The sequence below is a fragment of the Pangasianodon hypophthalmus genome, chromosome 19 (genome assembly GCF_027358585.1).
Source record: "Pangasianodon hypophthalmus isolate fPanHyp1 chromosome 19, fPanHyp1.pri, whole genome shotgun sequence".
In the NCBI taxonomy this organism is placed as follows: Eukaryota; Metazoa; Chordata; class Actinopteri; order Siluriformes; family Pangasiidae; genus Pangasianodon; species Pangasianodon hypophthalmus.
This window is the reverse complement of record NC_069728.1, coordinates 10593345-10613795: the sequence shown is the minus strand read 5'-3', so window position 1 is coordinate 10613795 and position 20451 is coordinate 10593345. Positions and strand designations below refer to the sequence as shown.

At 39.5% G+C, this 20451-nt stretch overlaps 1 protein-coding gene and 1 long non-coding RNA gene across 5 annotated transcripts; both read right to left on the bottom strand.

Moving 5' to 3' along the window:
• Positions 1 to 5989: 5989 nt before the first annotated feature.
• LOC117599727 (leukocyte elastase inhibitor) lies at positions 5990 to 13197 on the bottom strand. Of its 4 annotated transcripts, none has more exons than XM_053242350.1 (8): positions 13056 to 13197; positions 11375 to 11552; positions 9193 to 9303; positions 8696 to 8836; positions 8398 to 8515; positions 7617 to 7759; positions 6664 to 6831; positions 5990 to 6574 (listed from the first exon to the last, which is right to left on the bottom strand). In XM_053242350.1, exons 2-8 carry the CDS (start codon positions 11540 to 11542, stop codon positions 6170 to 6172), a joined length of 1254 nt encoding a protein of 417 aa, XP_053098325.1. In that variant the 5' UTR covers positions 11543 to 11552; positions 13056 to 13197; the 3' UTR covers positions 5990 to 6169. The 4 variants fall into 4 exon arrangements, with proteins under 4 accessions (XP_053098325.1, XP_034169537.2, XP_034169542.2 ...); XM_034313646.2 differs by having other exon boundaries at positions 12948 to 13086; XM_034313651.2 differs by lacking the exon at positions 9193 to 9303.
• A 426-nt stretch (positions 13198 to 13623) lies between these two features.
• On the bottom strand, positions 13624 to 14422 carry LOC128321781 (uncharacterized). Its single transcript, XR_008305294.1, has 3 exons — positions 14283 to 14422; positions 13974 to 14079; positions 13624 to 13699 (listed from the first exon to the last, which is right to left on the bottom strand). It is a non-coding gene; the product is annotated as an uncharacterized LOC128321781 (long non-coding RNA).
• Between the last annotated feature and the right edge of the window lie 6029 nt (positions 14423 to 20451).

Here is a 20451-nt window from a genome sequence, read left to right as displayed (position 1 = left end):
TCTTGGGAGCTGTTCATATTTATTTCAGTCCAGGACATTTGTGCACCAGTGAATTGGGCATCGCCTCACACGTTTGTACGATTTTATAGACTGGATGTTACAGATAATGAGCCATCATTGGCTCATTCTGTCCTTAGCATGAGTTAAAAAAAAAAACACACATCCCTGTATTTATTCATGGAGAAATAGATTGGGATTTGTCTACGTACGTACACTTATTCACATCACTGCATCAGTTGGCTGCTCTGCTTTGGACAGTGTATCTGCAACACGGGAGTTGTCTATATCCCATAGTGAGATACAGAGGGAATGTTTGAAAGAGAACTTTAGGTTACTTACGTAACCCTGTTCATTCATGCTGAGAATGAAGAAGGGACCTTCAGCAGCATCTTATATGTTAGGTAGGCGGGACTCCCTCTTCACGGCCATGATTGGTCTGTCAACTGACAGATGCAGTGTTATTGGTGCTTCCAGGATCGGTCGCACCTGTGGCATTTCCCATAGTGAGATACCTCACTCCTCTTATCAGAGAACCGGGATCACGTAAGTAATCTAAAGTTTGGAAACTTGACAACCTAGAAAATCATTACATTTACATTTATGGCATTTGGCAGACGCCCTTATCCAGAGCGACTTACAATAGTGCTTTCAAGTCTATCAAAAATACATTCTGATATTGGCTCGGTAGGTCACAAACTAGGAATGCCATCAGTCCAAAACTCTGTTGGGGAGGTGATTTTTTTTTGTTTGTTTGTTTTTTGTTTTTGTGAAAGTGCTAATTTAAGTATTTTATGAAGAGGTAAGTCTTTAGACGTCGTTTGAAGACTGCCAGTGACTCAGCTGTTCGGACATCTAGGGGAAGTTCATTCCACCACCTTGGTGCCAGAACAGAGTCTTGATGCATGCCTTTCTTGTACTCTGAGAGATGGTGGGACCAGTCGAGCAGTGCTAGAGGATCGGAGGGAGCGTGGTGGTGCTCGAGGTGGGATAAGTGCTTTGAGATAAGTGGGTGCTGGTCTGTTTTTGGCTTTGTAGGCGAGCATCAGTGTTTTAAATCTGATGCGGGCAGCTACAGGAAGCCAGTGGAGGGAGCGTAGCAATGGGGTGGTGTGGGAAAATTTAGGAAGGTTGAAAACCAATCGTGCAGCTGCATTCTGGATCAGTTGCAGAGGACGAATGGCGCTCAGAGGCAGACCTGCCAGGAGTGAGTTGCAGTAGTCCAGTCTTGAAATGACAAGGGACTGAACAAGCACCTGTGTGGCCTGTGAGGAAAGAAATGGACGAATTCTTCTGATGTTATAAAGGAGAAATCGACATCAGCGTGTTAGATTAGCAATGTGAGAGGAGAAGGAGAGTTGATTGTCCATGGTTACCCCAAGGTTGCGTGCGGTAACCGAAGGCGAGATCAGAGAATTGTCTAGAGAAATTGCAAGATCCTGAGATGGGGATGAATCACCTGGGATGAGTAGCAGTTCAGTTTTTGTGGGATTAAGTTTCAGCTGATGAGTTGTCATCCATGATGAGATGTCAGCCAGACAAGCTGATATCCGAGCAGAAACATGAGAGTCTGAGGGAGGGAAGGAGAGGATGAGTTCAGTGTCATCTGCATAGCAGTGTTATGAAAACCCACGTGAGGATATGACCGTACCAAGAGATCGAGTATAGAGGGAGAACAGGAGAGGACCAAGTACTGAGCCTTGTGGAACACCAGTGGAGAGTCTGCGAGGAGCAGATGTGAATCCCCTCCATGTCACCTGATATGACCGATCTTCCAGGTAGGAAGCAAACCATTGCCATGCTGCACCACAAATTTCTAGGCTCAAGAGGGTGGATAGGAGAGTCTTGTGGTTCACCGTGTCAAACGCTGCTGAAAGGTCAAGGAGGATGAGAACTGAAGACAGTTTGGCTGATCTAGCGGCATGTAGCTTCTCAGTGACTGCCAAAAGGGCAGTCTCTGTGGAGTGTGCCGGTTTGAAGCCAGACTGATTGGGATCTTGGAGGTTGTTCTGCGAGAGATAGCAAGACAGCTGATTATAGACAGTCCGTTCAAGGGTTTTAGAAAGAAAAGAGAGAAGTGATACCGGTCGGGTAGTTGCTGATGACAGAGGGATCTAGAGTGGGTTTCTTCAGGATGGGAATAACTCTTGCTCTTTTGAATGAAGTTGGTACATGACCAGATGTTATGGAGCCATTGATGATAGTGGTGATGAAGGGGAGGAGGTCTTGAGAGATGGTCTGGAGCATTGTGGAAGGGATTGGATCCAATGGGCAGGTGGTAGGATTGCAGGATAAGATGATTTGCAGGATCTCTTCTGTTGTTAGTTTAGAAAACTGTGTCAGTGAATGAGAAGGAGAATCCTTAGTGTGTAGTGTAGGAGCAGGAGTAGAAGTGAATGTCTGACAGATTTTTCCAATCTTCTCATCATAAAAAGTGGCAAAGTCTTCAGCAGTCAGAGAGGATGGAGCAGGTGGGGCCAGAGGGTTGAGCAGTGAAGAAAAGATGTTGTGGAGCTTGCGAGGATCTTGTGCAAAATCAACTAAACAGTTGTCACGCCAGCCTGGGACATGGATCCTAAACCATCTCCCACATACTGTTCATTACAGCCATGCAGTTCTGAAACTGTTTTCTTTTTGTTCTTTCTTGCCTGCTTCATTTACCTCTTCACTGTACACAAGGCAGGTGTAACATCATCACTGCCCACTTCCTAAACTACTTCCTAGCTGTCAGACTACACTGACAGTCAAACTTTACTCAAATACTCGTTAGTCAAATACTCTAGAATTAAACATTCTAATCAAGAAATACAGTGCCTGAATCCAACTAAAAATCTGTGGGGTGACCTGAAGCGGGCTGTGCACAGGAGATGCCCTCACAATATGATGGATCTAGAATGTTTTTGCAAGAAAGATTGGGAAAATATTGCCAAGGCGAGATGTGCCATGCTAATAGATTCTTACCCAAAAAGACTGAGTGGTGTAATAACATCAAACGGCGCTTCAACAAAGTATAAGTTTAGGGCTGTGCACCCTTATGCAACTAGGTTATTGTAAGTTTCTATTTTCCTTTTTCCCTAAAAAATTTAATTGTTTTTCACTTTATTTGAATACTTTTCAATTTCACATTAAAGGTGGGAAAAGATCTGACATGATTTAACTTACTTTCATTCTCTTACTTCACAAAAACCTGCCATTTTAACAGGGGTGTGTAGACTTTTTATGTCCACTGTACAGTTTTTTTTTTTTTTTTTTTTTTGCAGTTTGAGTGCACGCCCTACTCCCAGCATTGGCACGTGTCTCTGAATGTTGGCTATCAGTTCTGGGGTGGTTCTCTGATCAATCAAAACTGGCTTGTGTCTGCTGTAAGTAAATAAAAATTGTACAAATTGTACAAACTGTAAGTTATTTATCTTATAATTAATAAAGTAGTCATTTTGGAAAATCTTTTAAAAAATAAAATGCATCTGTAAATTTAGAATGTAGTACATTTTCCTTCCCATCTCTAGTTGAAAGGAAGTTTGTTTGGGTGAGCGCCACATCCAGATGAATGAAGAAGTGAGCAGTTGATCTCCTATTCTTGCATCATTCTTGGTACTTGGATGGAGAAACACCATGAGTGCCAGTGAAAATTCTTATTTTGGGTTATCTCTTTGCAGCTGCTGATCAGCAACCTGCAGTGTCTGGAGGTCCCAGGTCTTTCTGACAGGGATTGTAATAACTCATACCCTTGAATGACCACCAATAACATGTTCTGTGCTGGCTACCTGGAGGGAGGCAAGGACTCTTGCCAGGTAAAGCGAGGTACTGCAGCATTAAAAGTATCTCTTGCAGACCAAGCAAAGGGCAGCATATTTAACAAACTGTGTGGAGCCTTGCTGTACTTAATGCTGTACTTAATTAATGCTGTACTTGCTGATGCAGCATTTTTAAGTTGCTCTTCAGGTAATGTCAGTGTGCTTGCTCATGTACGTATCCATCACTAACATGGGTTGGTGAGAGGCAAGCCCACTGCCCTTCCAGCTGTATCTGCTGCACAGCATTTCACCCCAAAAAAGCTTGTAAACAGCACAATGGGAGTGAATGGCGAAATGTTGTAAACTCATATGTCCAATCATTGGGCTGACCACTGCTCCCAATTTTTACCATAAAGGCCTTCCTTCCCTGTGACATGAACTGGAGGCCGCAACATACTTTGGTGGTTACAAAACCCCCCAAGTAAAGAGTATCAACCATTTAAAAGGCATTAGGGAGAGCACTTCCATGATATATATGATATGATAAGATAGTCTGAAGCATGGTGACACTGCTTTTATAAGGGAGAAAGAGATTCTGTTAATATAATGTATGGACATCATGATTCTTGCTGTTACCTGATATTATATAAATTTTTTTAAAAAATCAGTGTTATGGACTATCTCTATACTTTTAGAAAAAAGGGTTCATTGGAAAATGAAGGATCCTTAGATTCTAGCATGTTCAAGAGGAACAATAAATATGGTATGTTACAAAACTACATAACACAGGAGACAACTGATCTGGCTCCAGTTTCAATAAAATGAAATTCTCGTTGTATGTTGTCATTGTAAAATATTGGCTTCCCTTTGTTAGAAATGATGTGTGAAATAATTTATTTTACTGCACCTCTTTTAGACACAATTTTTGTTCATTATCAGCTACCCACATGTACTTACGGTGCACCCATGTAAATATAGCGCCACCTAAGCAATCAATAAATTTGATTACATTCTTTCATTCTTGTGCTCCACTTTGAGCAAATCTGCTGGCCCTATTTTGTTCAACAGTGTGTTCTGCCTTGAGGATATGACTGTGCTTAAAAGAAACACACGGTGTGTATGCCAAGGTAAAGTCATATGTTAGTGGTCGCAACAGGTACTGTAAATGTACTTACACTTTGCCCACAGTTAGAGTCTCTCAGTGTAGTCTCACGTAGTTTATATTCATACTATTTATTAACAGAATAGTGAATACCAGAGGTACTGTCTCACCTGTAATAGACAATACACCACCACACCACCAGAGGGCAGCAGAATTGATCCATTGTGGATTAATGTATACCTGCCTCTGCCCCTGTGTGTACTCTCATTCTTGGAATTGTGATTTGGAATGTTTTTGTCTATGAAGCTTTGTATATGACCTGGATCGGCCTTTTGAATACAAAAAAAGGCAAATCTTGGATTTGCGTACATTACTATAATAAACCTTCTGCACATGGATCATAAATGCCCTGTTGAGTCTCCTCCAGAAACAGAATTTTAGCACAAAAACCTTAGCATAGGTCAGTGGATGAGACAGATGCTTTTCCAGGTGTACACCAAGCAGTAAAATAACAGCTACTTAATAGATAGAAGTTCCTTCATGCCAGATTTTCTCATCCCATTTACTTCCCCCTTCAGTGAATAGACTTTTCCATGAATTTTATTTGCATTTTGTCAGCCTGCTGCTTTATCTGAGACAGCAGAAAAGATTTAGTTTCAAGTGGCTCCTGTATCTCCATATCAATTGGTTAAAAAGTGTAAAACAGTAGATGGTGACACCTGACTATTATTTAATGTTATTATTAATTAATTAATGATAACAAATTAATAATAATTAATTGAAGCTATTAATGTTAAATAGACCTATTACTGTTATTTCAATTGTTTTCATTCATTCATTCATTCATCCGTCTTCAGTAACTGCTTTATCCTGGTCAGAGTCACAGTAACACGGAATGCCAGTCCACTGCAGTTCACCATACACATTCACATACTCATTCACACATAGAGGCAATTTAGTGTAGCCAGTCCACCTATCTGCATGCTTGTGAACAGTGAGAGGAGACCCACATGAACAGAGGGAGAACACCCACAGACAGGAACCGAGCTCAGGATTGAACCAGGGGACCCGGAGCTGTGAGATGGCAATGCTACCCATTGCGCAACCTTGCTGCACCAGCGTTGTTTTCAATATTGTTTAATATGAAACACTGATATGTGATGTCAATAACATGTTTATTTCATGTAGGTAATATTTGCCAAAGAGCTTTCTTGGAAATATGTCAATTGATATTTTTGTATATTGTCATTATCTAAACATGTTCAGTCAGTACACACTTATTTATCTATGACATCAAACTGCATAGAGTTATAGCTGCACTTCAGAGCATCGCAATTTAAGGGGAGCTGAAGCGTCCACAAAAGAGAATGCTTCCGGTTGGTTTGTGTTGAATGAAAAAGAGGAAGGGGTGGTCTGCCACAAAAGCCTTTGGAAGCATGAGACAACGCATCATCATGACGGCCCCGGTAGCCGCGGCTGCTTCAGTGCCTTCCTCATTCACCTCTACATAAGACTTATGCAACACCTTGGAGAGCACCAGATCATTGCAAGGAGACATGCGTGAAAAATCACCCTTGCCCATGTCAAATGCATCTACCATGCCCATGCTCTTGAGCAGCTCCTTCATGTCGTAGGTTTCACTCAGTTTGAACCGCGGCAAAGACACCTCCACCTCCTCAATGTCCATCATATCGGGCCGTGTCCACTCCTTGAAGTTCTCATAGGTGAGCTGTTGCTCAAGCTGAGAATATATATGAATATATATAAAATTAATTTGATACATTGATTAAGTAGATTTACAAAGCATGTCAATTTAGCATGTCAATTTACCTTCTCAAGGCCGGTAGTATCATCTTCAATCTCAACAGGCAGCATAATTAGCATGCTGAGCTCGTTGCCTATATATGGCATTTCAAGAATCCTGCACTGCACCTCAGGAATAAAGGCCATGGGAAACTTTGACTTCTGAGTCATCATCTGCACTGGTTTAGTTTCTTTCTGCATGTAATCAAATGTAAAACATTAAAATATATTATTTCACAAATTCACAAATGTGCGTGACAGATCATCACTGTTTTCACATGGGGGAATATGCTGTGATTTTTAACTGGATGGTTTTTAACTCCACTACAGAGAATACATTTCATTAATGTAATTAAGTTATATTGTTACTTTTTTTTTTTTACTTTTTATTTTTCTAAATGTCAGATCTTGGACTAGATATGTCTATATTTTGTTACTTAGACATTAGATATCACTGCAATTCTCACACCAGATCAGTGCAATTTCTCACGAAGCAAAATAGGACAAAGCAGGAGTGCACAAAAAAGGATGGGATGCATAGGAGAGGACAGGAGTGCACAGAAAAAAGGCAGATGTACACAGGAGAGGAGAGTAAAAAGGATTGTGATCATGTTAGGTTTTTTTTTTAACAAAACTCAACAGGACAGGGCAGGAATGCATAAGACAAGGTAGAAGTGCACAAAAGAAGACAAGAGGTGCACAGGAGAGGATAGGAGTGCATAGGAAAGCACAGGAGAGGACAGAAGTGCACAGGAGAGCACAAGAGAGGACAGACGTGCACAGGAGAGGATAGGAGTGCACAGGAATGCAAAGGAGAGGACAGAAACTCACAGGAGAGGACAGGAATGCACAGGAAAGGACAGGAGAGGAGAGAAGTGCACAGGAATGAACAGGAGAGGACAGAAATTCACAGGAGAGGATAGGATAGAGGAGAGGAAATGGTAAGAGACTGCATTTTTTAATAAGTGCATGGCACCCACCTTGTTCAGCTTGAAAGGATGTTCCTTTGTTGCTTCTGCCTTAAACCGCTTCTCCCAGCTGCCCTTGAAGTAGATGGCATTCACCAAGACAAGTCTGGTCAAACTGTCAACAGTTCCTTTTGCCAGCAAGTTCTGGATCTTTTCTATTGTGAGCATTTCAATTCACAAAAACATACTGTTAAGCAGACACAACATTCATGGAGAAACATTGCACGGGAAGAATACATTATCTGTACTGCATTTAAGTAGAACATATTATAATGATAATATTAATACTATTATTACTACTACTATCAATATCATCATTATTATTATTATTATTATTATTATTATTATTAGTAGTAGTAGTAGTAGCAGTAGCACAAAATAATATAAATGAAAATCATTGAGATCACGGGGGAGCAAAGTAGGTTTGAATTATTGCTTTGTAGGAAGTAAACATGGATAGAAAAGGTTAATCAGCTTAACGAGCATGTATGATTATAAAATACAGACAATTTATTGTCTGTGTTTCCCCAAAGTCACAAGAGCCCTTTATATGATCTTGCTCCACTTACCTGTGATATCATGGCTCAACGTATGAGCAAGTGGATTTTCTAAAGTTTAAAGCTAATTGGTATCTGACTTTATGACATTCCGTCTTTGGGAATGTTTGATGCAGTGAAGTTACTTTCAAGGATCTTACAATCTGTTTACCAAACTATCTTATTTCCCATGAAGGTGTAAATACTATATGAATATATTATATATGTAAATTTCAGAAATATCATTAATTACTAACCTTTTGTTTGCTTCTCCACCCACTTATTAATATTGACACGTGCAGCTTCTGCATTTGATATAAAGTCAACAGTTTCCAGATCAGCATTGTAGTGTTTTTTTGTGTCACTCAAAAATTTCTGTTTAAAAAAACAAACAAACAAACAAAAAAAACAATTCAAAACAATGAAATACATGTAGATCAACAATTGCTGTAGAATAAATGCTAATAAAATAAAATTGTGAGATGATTTTTTTTTCATAGTGCATACTGTAGAAAGGTCAGTCATTTTGCACATCTTTGTATCCAGACATCTTACCTCCACATATTGGTAGGTCTGCTCTCCATAAAGCCTATTGGCCAGGCTGAGGGCATACGGAGCCCCTGCTTTGGTCAGTTCACTCATCAGCTTGTTGAAGCTGACGTGGATGTCGTCCTTGGCTTTGTGGTGTTGCAGAGTCTAGGTAATATGGATGGAGATATAATCCAAGTTACCAAAACATAAAAGAGCAAGAAATCTTTATGGTAAGTGAAGATTAACTCCATCCTGAGAGAATTTTAGAGTCACACAAAAAATCATGAGTAAAATGAGTAAACACAAGTGAAAACTGTTGTTCATATACGTCATACTTTTTAATGTGTAAGCTGTGTAGTACGAATGCAAAGAAATAAGGGCAGTACGAGATCCCAGTTATCCGCCACCAAGGAGAAGCACCTATATGTATGCCATGAACTACCATCACCAATGTTATTGCCAAAATAATGCTTTTCCCCCATGGATATTAGTGCCTCCACTGAGTATCTGCATCCAATAACCTTTGGTAAAGCCGTTGGTAACTGGAACTTCTGAGTTTGTTGTGTCTGTTGGACTGCAACTGGTTGAACAGACTTAGGGTTCACTGGTTTGGGTTTGTTGAAGCACAAGACCTAAAGTAACATATTAATCATCAGAATTGCAAAACCCTTTTCATTGCGTATACCAGTTGTTTGCGTGAACATTAATAAAATTTGTTTGGTGCCTGCACCATGGTCATATACATATTTATATTACATGTGTGTGTGTAAATATATATATATATATATTTGGATTTAAAAACCATGAAACAGTATTTTATACTATATATACAAATTCATTGCACAGTAGGAACTGTTCGTACAGAAATAAAAAGGGCTACACTTTCCCCTACACCCTACTCACATTCCATGATGATCTAAGCTTTGCGTAAGTGGTCTTGCCTAAACAAGCACAAAAAGGCCATTTTATTAAGAAGCATTGCAAGCAAGGAGTGTCTGGTAAAACATCATTTATAAACTACTGCACTGTATACAACAACCCTTCAACAACCCTTGATGACAGATTCCAACAATTCCAATTGCAGTGAAGTGAGTCACACTTCCTTAACCAGCAACAAACTGCTTTGGGGGCATATTGCTAAAACACTGCTTGTAAGCAGTGGATGTGACACATGGTGAGAACCTTTGCCAAGGCCCATCTGACTGGCTCTTGCGTGATGAGTCTTTCTTCCTATGTGCATAAGTTGAGAAATTTTCCCACTCTCAATTCCGCAATCTGCTGCACAGGATTTCTACCTGTCTCCACAGAAAATGAAGAAATTTTCAGCTAATTACCAACCCCTCCTGAACTGAAGTGGGCATGGTAGAGCAAGTAAAACACTAAAATGTGCAGGACAGGTGGTACTACATTTATAAAATAAGCAATGAGGAACACCAAATACCTGGAAGAGCTGTACTAGGAGATTTGGGAAAAAAAAGCAAAAATGTAGACCACCTGGGAGTTGCCCGAGAAACACCGTAATAGACTGTTTAACTAGGCCTAAGCCAAGTCAACATCATAATGAGAGATAAGATTATGGCTGACAGCAATGGAGTAACCATAGAAACATAACACAGTCACACCTAAATGACTGAATGACAATAAAGCATGTACTCATTTTAAAGGTCAGTGACCTCTGAGCTGATGAGGGAGATTTTGTAAACAATTGCACTCTCAGCAGAATACAGTGTGATGAAGTCTAGGCAATCTGGGCTTGTGCAACTGGGTCTATCTAAAGACAACTATATATCTAAAGACAGTTATCTTGGCAGTAAAATGATGTGGAAATTTGTGAGCCAACAAAGATCTGTGAACAGAAAGCTTTTTCATGTAGATCTAGTTCACACGCTGTGGATGGTTTCTAGTGGATTAATATGCTGAAACTAAACTATGCTAGTTAGTTCAGTCTCAGCATGCCAAACACTAAAACACTCACTTATGCTAACAGCACAATGGCTTTGGGATTGGCCTTTATATTCACAGGCTACCCATGTGATTGAACAGTCACAAATCTCTAAGTATGCAAACTAACAGGTCTGATTCGTGAACACGCATACATGCAAGATACCTAACTGCTAAAAAAATGCATGAGGGACACGACAGTTAAGCTGTGATAAGAAAACCAAGGACAGGTAAGGAATGTATGGAATGTTGTTTCATCCAAAAACTACATGTCAGATGGTGCAAATGTACAAATGGTGGAAATGTACAGATAGCTTAAAATAATATGCAAAAATATTAGACTAAAATACCCTCAATAACCCTCAACAGTCTTGCTCTCTCCTACATGTCTGAGCTTGTCTCTCCTTACCAACACTTACTCACCCAAACCTTCCCTCTTTTTCCTCCGTGACTGCTAACTATTCCTGCTACCAAGCCATACAGCACTGGTAACTGTGCTTTCTCTATTCTAGCATCTCTCTGGAATTAAGTTTTAACCAATCTCACTCCACATCCCACCTTCAAAACACATTTTCCCAGATGATTCCCATTCTCCACTCCAATGCTACACTGGCTCTCAGTCATGTTCTGACCTTTGTTTACTCCATGTTTATTAACCTTTATTGTCTTATATGTATTAATGTAATTATTGTGTTAATATAATATTATGTTATAATTACATAATTATAATTATTTTGCATCTTTATTATTTTTTGTTCTGACCTCAGCCATCTGAGCTGCTGTGTTGCCTGCAGCTCCTAGAGACACCATGGCCAAGGCAGAAGAGATGCTGAGAGGAGAGTAGAAGACATTGTTGGATTTGTTGCCTTCCTTGATCTTGCTGAACAGTTGAAGGGCAAAGTAGTTGTTTGCCACTGAACCAGAGTCCATTTTGCAAAATCTGAGGAGAAATACATATATTTTTTTTAAATAGAATGGCAAAGAAAGCCCTGGATGTTTAAAAAAAAAAAGCTACTAAAAAAACATAATACACTGCATTTTCGATATTGTTGAATTGTTGTTTTTTTTTTAAACAAATCACATGTCCAACATTTTTCATGGTTGATCTGCTGCTCAACCTGTTTGAGCATGTCTGATTACCAACTGGTGCAGCAGAGCAAAGCAAACATGAACTTCATTAAACATTTAATTACAACTGAAATTATTAGGAAAGTTTTAGTTTTAACACCTTGTTGTAGGCTTTTATAATCTTTTCTTTTTGGTTAAAAAAAAATCAGCATTTTTTCGCTTTTGGCAAAAAACAAAAATGCATTTTTTTGAACAATTTTGGCTGAAACATTTTGGTGGCCTCCCTGATAAATAAAGTTAATTGTTAACGATATATATGTATCTAATGTTAGCTAACACACTGATCAATTTTATTTCACATTAATGAAGTCAAAACATTCTCCTTTCACCTTGAGAGAAAGCTAGGGCACTGCATCAGATTATCTTTCAAGCACAGGGAAAAAAAAAAATCACTAATGTGAGATGAGCGAAGGGGGCGGGGCTTCCAGAGAGTGTCAGTTAATATTGGAGAGTCCAAAGCACCTGTGCAACTGTCAGTTATTCCAGATTCATATGTCAGTTGGCTTTATTTGCCAATCAACATTATTTATGAGTGATAATTCGTTCCAGGGTAATCCGATGGGAAAATGCAGAGCTCCTACACAAAGGAGTAGAATTAAGTGTCTGATAGAGTCTTTTAATCTATATACATACTATATCTATATAGTATATACTTTTAATCTTATATATATATATATATATATATATATATATATACATATATATATATATTTAAATATGCATACCTCTGATGTAGAGGAATAGAGAAATTAATATCCATAAGTGGCCATAGTAATAGTAACAATCATAAAGAAGTCAAATAAGATCAAGGGAATAACAAACAGGGTTGACTTCTGCACATATTTTTATTATCAACATTTTAAAAACAGGCTCCCATGGTGCACCAAATATAAGCCAGTGCGGTGACAACCAACCCCGTTCTCCCTGATCACTGTCCATCTTAACAGTTCTGCATGGAGGATTCATGGAGCTTCCGACTTTCTCTTCCGTGATCGGGACAGACTTCGGTCTGCAGCAGACTATCTGCACCACGCCCCGTCGCATAACCTCCACACCAAGACTACTTAAAAAGCAAAATTACTCCATTAACAATAACGACTCAGGACCTGCGCCTGACTAAGATACAGGTCTTATCAGCTAATAAGACGACAATAGTTCTAACATTCACAGAAACTTTATGAACTAAAAAACAAGACCTCATACTTACTTGGTAACTACCTGCATGTACTATCGTCCTGACAAACAGCCGTGTAATGACAGCTGGAGATAACGCAATAACTGCAGAATACTCACTGCAATACTTCAGTACACTTACCGCGGCTCCTGCACTGCACAAGTGATCCGGTTTCTGATCAAATGTCATGTGTGTTCTTCAGTGTGTGTGACTTTATATCATTTCTCAGCGCCCCCTCCCCTCTGAGTCCCACCTCGTTGGAGGCAAGTCCAGGAAATGACGTCGTATGTTTAGGAAAGTCACGCGAGTGTAATGGATTTCAACATGGCGGATTATGTGTAGTGCGCGAACGCGTAACTATCTACAGAAAGGGAAAGAAATGATAGCTTAAATGTTTTTAAACTGTAGTAGTTTTGATAAGGTGCTGTAACACACCTTTAAATACAACATATTTACCAATACCAGCATGGCTAGCCCAGGCTTAGGCTAGTGACAGCTATGTAGTTTTATGCTTTAGCTTGGTGAGGTGATGATTAGTATAGTAGTATACACTCACGGAGCACTTTATTAGAAAAAGGGCCGTGCACACACATTTTGAGGGGCTAAAAAGACTAAAAGTCTTTTATGACAAGCTTGTAACTACAAATTATTGGTACAAATATCCGATTAAAAGAGAAGATAGCCCACACTCAGTATAACTCTCTCACCTGTACCTGTCTGATTTGGCTCCTGATGCTCAGTGGGCTGTCCCTCACCCGCTGAGCCTGCCTCTGCCTTCACCTGGACTGGAAGTATTAGAAATGTCATTTATTGTTACACAGCATATATCCGTAATATGCTAAGATTCAACTCATTTAGAATATTTCTAGTATATTCGTTTTTATTATTATTATTATTATTATTATTATTATTATGTATACTAGTATTAATATGGTTTTCATAAAATATTCTAAATATGCTATATGTTATAGATTACTACCAACTAAGACAAATGATTATGATGGGAAATATACTTTACAGTGAAGAACTGTTTGTTAAATAATGTATATAATGATTTACCTGCTCGCTTGCTGGAGCTTTGAATCCAGCCCTGTAATGTTGCACTGGCTTTAGCAGCCTCTCTTCTCTCTTTCTCTCTCTGTCTTCTTTTTTATGAAGGTATTATCTACAAATTATCAACAACTGCGAATTAGATCCGATCAGGTCCACTAATTTGATCAGACAACCGGACTTTCAAGAACGCTGATATTTTGTACAACTGTTAGCATTATTAGAAGACCAGAAGCAAAAGTAAAACATTAGCAGCAATACTAAAACAAACTACCAAATTACTACTTCTGTGGATTGTAATGCAAAACTAATATCTACCTGTCGACGGGGACACCTGCTGTCTCTCTAAAGTATATTTCTTTTGTAGATCATGTTAATATTGCAACATTCTTTCAATTCTTATCGGTCCTTAATCATTTTACATTAACTGAAAGACTCTACTTTGTTCTATACCCAGCATCTCAATCTACTGGCCATTTGATATAAACTTAGTCATCACACAAGATATAGTTGTTCCAGCTGCTCCCGTTAGGGGTTGACACAGCAGATCATGTTTGATTTGGCACAGGTTTTATCTGGGATTGGCACTGGCACTCAGAGTACACTGGGTTGGCTTTTTGACTGGGAATTGAGCCTGGCCAACACTGGTAAGAGTGTGGGAGCATTAGCCACTAGACCACCAAGGACAGACTCATCATACCAGCTGTACTGACTATAAAATAAAGTGCCAACTCTGCCATAAGACCAAACAGCGACCTGTAATGACAAAGCATCTCGAGTACCTCGTTTGATAACACATAGGAGTAGAGACGCGTTTGCAACTTATCCAGGCTAGCTAACCTAATTAACCTGAGCTGGGCTACACTGTATTCAATATTTCTCATTATTCAAGATAAAAGTAATTAAAATTAATCCTACCTAATGTACAATTAGACGTGTTTTCTTCCATTCTGTGAGAAATTTTCCTGCTCTCACTCCCACAAGGATTGTGGGATTTCTACCCATCTCCACAAAAATGAAGAAATTTTCATATCTTGCTATGATAATGTACTATATGGGTGAAATTCCAACAAAATCACCATGCGTCCTGTGATGTTCCTTCTTTATAATCACAGTAGACAATCGGAATCCCGACATATCAGAAGAAGGAAACCAAGCTAGGGTAGCAACTAAATAGAGCCACAATTATAAAGAAATAACGATGATTAAATGTGCATGTCTTCAGAGCACAGGTTCCTAACACTGGTTCTGGAGTCCCTCCTGTCCTGCACATTTTAGTGTTTTACTTGCTCCATCACACTGATCTTGATTCAGGAGGGGTTGTTAATTAGCTGATTAGTTACATCTCAGTAGGATTCAGGTCAGGACTTTGACTAGGCCACTCCAAAGTCTTCATTTTGTTTTTCTTCAGCCATTCAGGGGTGGACTTGCTGGTGTGTTTTGGATCAATGTCCTGCTGCAGAACCCAAGTTCACTTCAGCTTGAGGTCACGAACAGATGGCCTGACATTCTCCTTCAGGATTTTTTGGTAGACAGCAGAATTCATGGTTCCATTTATCACAGCAAGTCTTCCAGGTCCTGAAGCAGCAAAACAGCCCCAGACCATCACACTACCACCACCATATTTTACTGTTGGTATGAGGTTCTTTTTCTGAAATGCGGTGTTACTTTTACGCCAGATGTAATGGGACACACACCTTCCAAAAAGTTCAACTTTTGTCTCGTCAGTCCACAGAGTATTTTCCCAAAAGTCTTGGGGATCATCAAGATGTTTTCTGGCAAAACCGAGACGAGCCTTTATGTTCTTTTTGTTCAGCAGCGGTTTTCGTCTTGGAACTCTGCCATGCAGACCATTTTTGCCCAGTCTCTTTCTTATGGTGGAGTCATGAACATTGACCTTAACTGAGGCAAGTGAGGCCTGCAGTTCTTTGGATGTTGTTGTGGGGTCTTTTGTGACCTCTTGGATGAGTCGTTGCTGCGCTCTTGGGGTAATTTTGGTCGGCCAGCCACTCCTGGGAAGGTTCTCCACTGTTCCATGTTTTCGCCATTTGTGGATAATGGCTCTCACTGTGGTTCACTGGAGTCCCAAAGCTTTAGAAATGGCTTTATAACCTTTTCCAGACCGATAGATCTCAATTACTTTCTTTGTCATTTGTTTCTGAATTTCTTTGCATCTCGGCATGATGTCTAGCTTTTGAGGATCTTTTGGTCTACTTCACTTTGTCAGGCAGGTCCTATTTAAGTGATTTCTTGATTGCAACACTTTTTCACACAGGGCCATGTAGTTTTGGATTTTGTTTTCCCTTAATAATAAAAACCTTCAAAAACTGTGTTTATGCATGTTATCTTTGACTAATATTTAAATTTGTTTGATGATCTGAAACATTAAAGTGTGACAAACATGCAAAAAGATTGGGAATCAGGAAGGGGGCCAACACTTTTTCACACCAATTTTTTTTTTGTTTTTTTTTTCTGTGCATTTCATCATTTCTGTGACCTTAACTGACTGAATAGTCTAGTGTTTTGCAACATTAGTGAACTTGAACTGTAAACTACTTTTGCTGGTTGATCAGACTTAGGCTTCACTGGTTTGTTGAAGCACAAGGCCTACACCAACTGTAAAACAGTATTTTTCCACGTTTATTAGTTTTCGAACAGATTACGACATACAATATCTTTACAAAATAGAAACTGTTCAAACAGTTGTTAAAAAGGGCCACACCTTCCTCTACACGCTACCCAGTTATCTGATGTTTGAGTAAGTGGCCTTGTGTAAGCAAACACAATGAAGCCTTTTTATTAATGAGGTTTGCAAGCATTTGATCTCAAAGGTAAAAATCTTAAAATATTTAACTGTCTCTTAAGACCACACCTCAAATGGATTAAATATGGACAAATAATATATTAATATGATTGCTTACATTATCAGCACAAAACTACTGACTTTATTTCCATTAATTAACAATTGGAATACCAGCACCACACATTTATTAAAAAAAATTACTGAATTTAATGGTCAGGTAAGATAAGATAATAATAAAACTTTATATATATAGGCCTCTCAAGGCACTTTACATAGGAAAAGAAAATAGAAACAGAAGTACATAAAACAAAGTATACAAGCATGCATCAAAAACAGTTAATAATAAAACAAATTCATCAAGGAAAAGCTATTCTAAAGAAATAAGTTTTGAGAGAAGATTTAAATACACTAAAAGACTAGGCTTCTCTAAGATCAAATGGTAGTGAGTTCCACAGTTTTGTAGCACAAGAAGAAAATGCCCTATCACCCACAATACCTAAACGAGTCTAAGGGATAGTTAAAAGACCAGAATTGGAGGAGCGGAGATCACGTTTTGAGGTGTAATGGGTTAAAAGCTCAGCCAAACATTGGGGAGTCAAACCATGCAAAGCTTTGTATGTAAGCATGAGGATTTTAAAATCAACAAGAAACCTGGCAGGGAGCCAGTGCAAGAACTCAAAAATAGGAGTGATGTGATCGCTTGTCCTGGACCTAGTCAGGATTCCAGCTGCTGAATTTTGCACATACCACAGTTTATTTATTGTAGACTTAGAGACCCCAGCAAGGAGCGCATTGCAATGTGAGAAAAGACAAAAGTACTGATCAATCTTGCAATATTTCTGAGATAAAGAAGGATGTTTTAACAGTATTCTGCACATGTGGATCAAAGGACAAACTTGCATCAAATATAACTCCTAGTTTTGTTTGAAACTCCAAAGCAGAGCAATCCGCAAATTAAATTTAAAGAGCCAGGTTTTTTACAAAGCTGATGAGGAGAACCAACGAGCATTATTTCAGTCTTATTACTGTTAAGACAAAGGCATTGGAAAGATGCTTTCTAATAAAAACTACAGCAGGGGACAGAGCTTTTTCCTACAAAGCCCTCCAGCGATAGAATAGCCTTCCAATTAGTTTTTGGGACTCCTTTTGTTAATTTGATGGTCATTTACCTTTATTTGCCATGCTGAAAAAATGAGAAGAGGAGTGAAGAACATTGCAGAAGGCAGATAACTTGGATTTCGGAGTGGCTGGTGAATTATCAACAGCTTCCACACTACACACTGTTCACATGACAGAACAGGATGCGTAGCAATTGGTCACACAGTATTGCAAGAATTATAAGACTTGCATGCCTCTCAACAACCCTTGATGACTGAATGCAACAATTCATATTTCTGTGAATTGCATTATACTTTCTTCATCAACAACAGGCTGCTTTAGAGGCATGACACTGAAAGCATGTTTAGCTTTCCAGGCTTTCTTGGAACCTTAAAAAATTCATACAAATCTTCTTATTATGGTCTACATTGCTGCACTCTACATTACTCATACTCCAACTTCTACCTACTTACATCTACATTTGTAACATAAGCAATCAAGAACACCAAATAACTGTCACAGATGTGTTACTAGATGGAATAAAGCAAAAATGTGGACCAACTGCGAGTAGTCTGAGAAGCATTGAAATGGACTATTTCACTCGGCCTAAGCCAAGTCATAATCAACATAATGTCAGAAAAGACTCCTAAATGAATGAATGACTGTAAACATGTAGCATGTCCATGGGGGGATTCTGTAACAATACTGCTCTCAGTTGAAGACAGTGTGATAAAATAAATGAAGTCTAGGCAGTCAGGGCTTGTGCAACTGGATGTACCTAAAGACAGATTTCCTGGCAGTAAAATAATGTGAAAATTTGTGAGCCTACAACGATCTTTGAACAGACACAAAGGTTTTTAATGTTGGACTAGTCACACACTGTGGGTGGTTTGTAGTGGATTAATATTCTGAAATCAGTTTAGTGAGCTACGATGAATTGTTAAAGTTAAGGATTTAGGTAAGTATGGTATAAATACGTATAAAAAGAAAAATATTAGTTTTTTATCCTTAAGATAACACAGCAAAACATTTCTATATTTAAAAGTAGCCATCAGTGTATCTTCAGCAACCCGCTGCCTTCATTAACAATTAGTACTGGAATGACAATATATTGTCAGAAGTATTGGGACACCCCGCCAAATCATTGAATTCAGGTGTTCCAATCACTTCCATCAAGTCAAGTCAAGTGGAGTTTATTGTCATTTCAGCCATATACAAGTACATAGTGAAATGAAACAACGTTTCTCCAGGACCAAGGTGCTACATAAGACAACACAGAACAACACAGAACTACGGGGACTACATAAATTAAACATAAAGTGCACAAGTGCAAACGTGCGGACGCACAAGACAGAACAAGACAGTTCAATAACTACAACGCCAACCAGTACGCAGTTCTGTTTGAAAGTGGCCAAGTGACAATAGTGGAAATAATACAGAGTTTGATACAAATAGCTGAAGTAATGTAAACATAATGGTATTGTATTATGTGTAAACATAACAGTAGCAGCAGCAGCATAAAACATGTGCAAAACATGTGTAAAACATGTGCATGGAGGATGTTCAGTTGTGTGTATGTGTATATATGTATGTGTGTGTGTTCCTTCCTTCAGTCCAGTTCTAGGTATTGAGGAGTCCATGGCCACAGGTGTATAAAATCAAGCACCTAGGCATGCAGACTGCTTCTACAAACATTTGTGAAAGAATGGGTCGCTCTCAGGAGCTCAGTGAATTCAAGCGTGGTACCGTGATAGGTTGCCACTTGTGCAATAAGTCCATTTGTGAAATTTCCTTACTACTAAATATTCCACGGTCAACTGTTAGTGGTATTATAACAAAGTGGAAGCAATTGGGAACAACAGCAACTAAGCCATGAAGTGGAAGGCCACGTAAACTCACAGAGCGGGGTCAGCGCATGCTGAGGCACACAGTGCGCAGAAGTCGCCAACTTTCTGCAGAGTCATTAGCTACAGACCTCCAAACTTCGTGTGGCCTTCAGATTAGCTCAAGAACAGTGTGTAGAGAGCTTCGTGGAATGGGTTTCCATGGCCGAGCATCTGCATCCAAGCCTTACATCACCAGGTGCAATGCAAAGCGTCGGATGCAGTGGTGTAAAGCACGCCGCCACTGGACTCTAGAGCAGTGGAGACGTGTTCTCTGTAGTGCTGAATCACGCTTCTCTGTCTGGCAATCTGATGGACGAGTCTGGGTTTGGTGGTTGCCAGGAGAACGGTACTTGCCTGACTGCATTGTGCCAAGTGTAAAGTTTGGTGGAGGGGGGATTATGATGTGGGGTTGTTTTTCAGGGGTTGGGCTTGGCCCCTTAGTTCCAGTGAAAGGAACTCTTAATGCTTCAGCATACCAAGACATTTTGGACAATTTCATGCTCCCAACTTTGTGGGAACAGTTTGGGGCTGGCCCCTTCCTGTTCCAACATGACTGCGCACCAGTGCACAAAGCAAGGTCCATAAAGACATGGATGAGCGAGTTTGGTGAGGAGGAACTTGACCGGCCTGCACAGAGTCCTGACCTCAACCCGATAGAACACCTTTGGAATGAATTAGAGCGGAGACTGCGAGCCAGGCC

What these genes read in the sequence shown, in the direction of transcription:
- LOC117599727 (XM_034313646.2), bottom strand. An exon ending in TACCAACGGCTTTACCAAAG is followed by an intron (nt 8,837 to 9,192) that starts GTTATTGGATGC and finishes CATATTACCTAG; the next exon opens with ACTCTGCAACACCACAAAGC. An exon ending in ATCCTTTCAAGCTGAACAAG is followed by an intron (nt 6,832 to 7,616) that starts GTGGGTGCCATG and finishes GATTACATGCAG; the next exon opens with AAAGAAACTAAACCAGTGCA.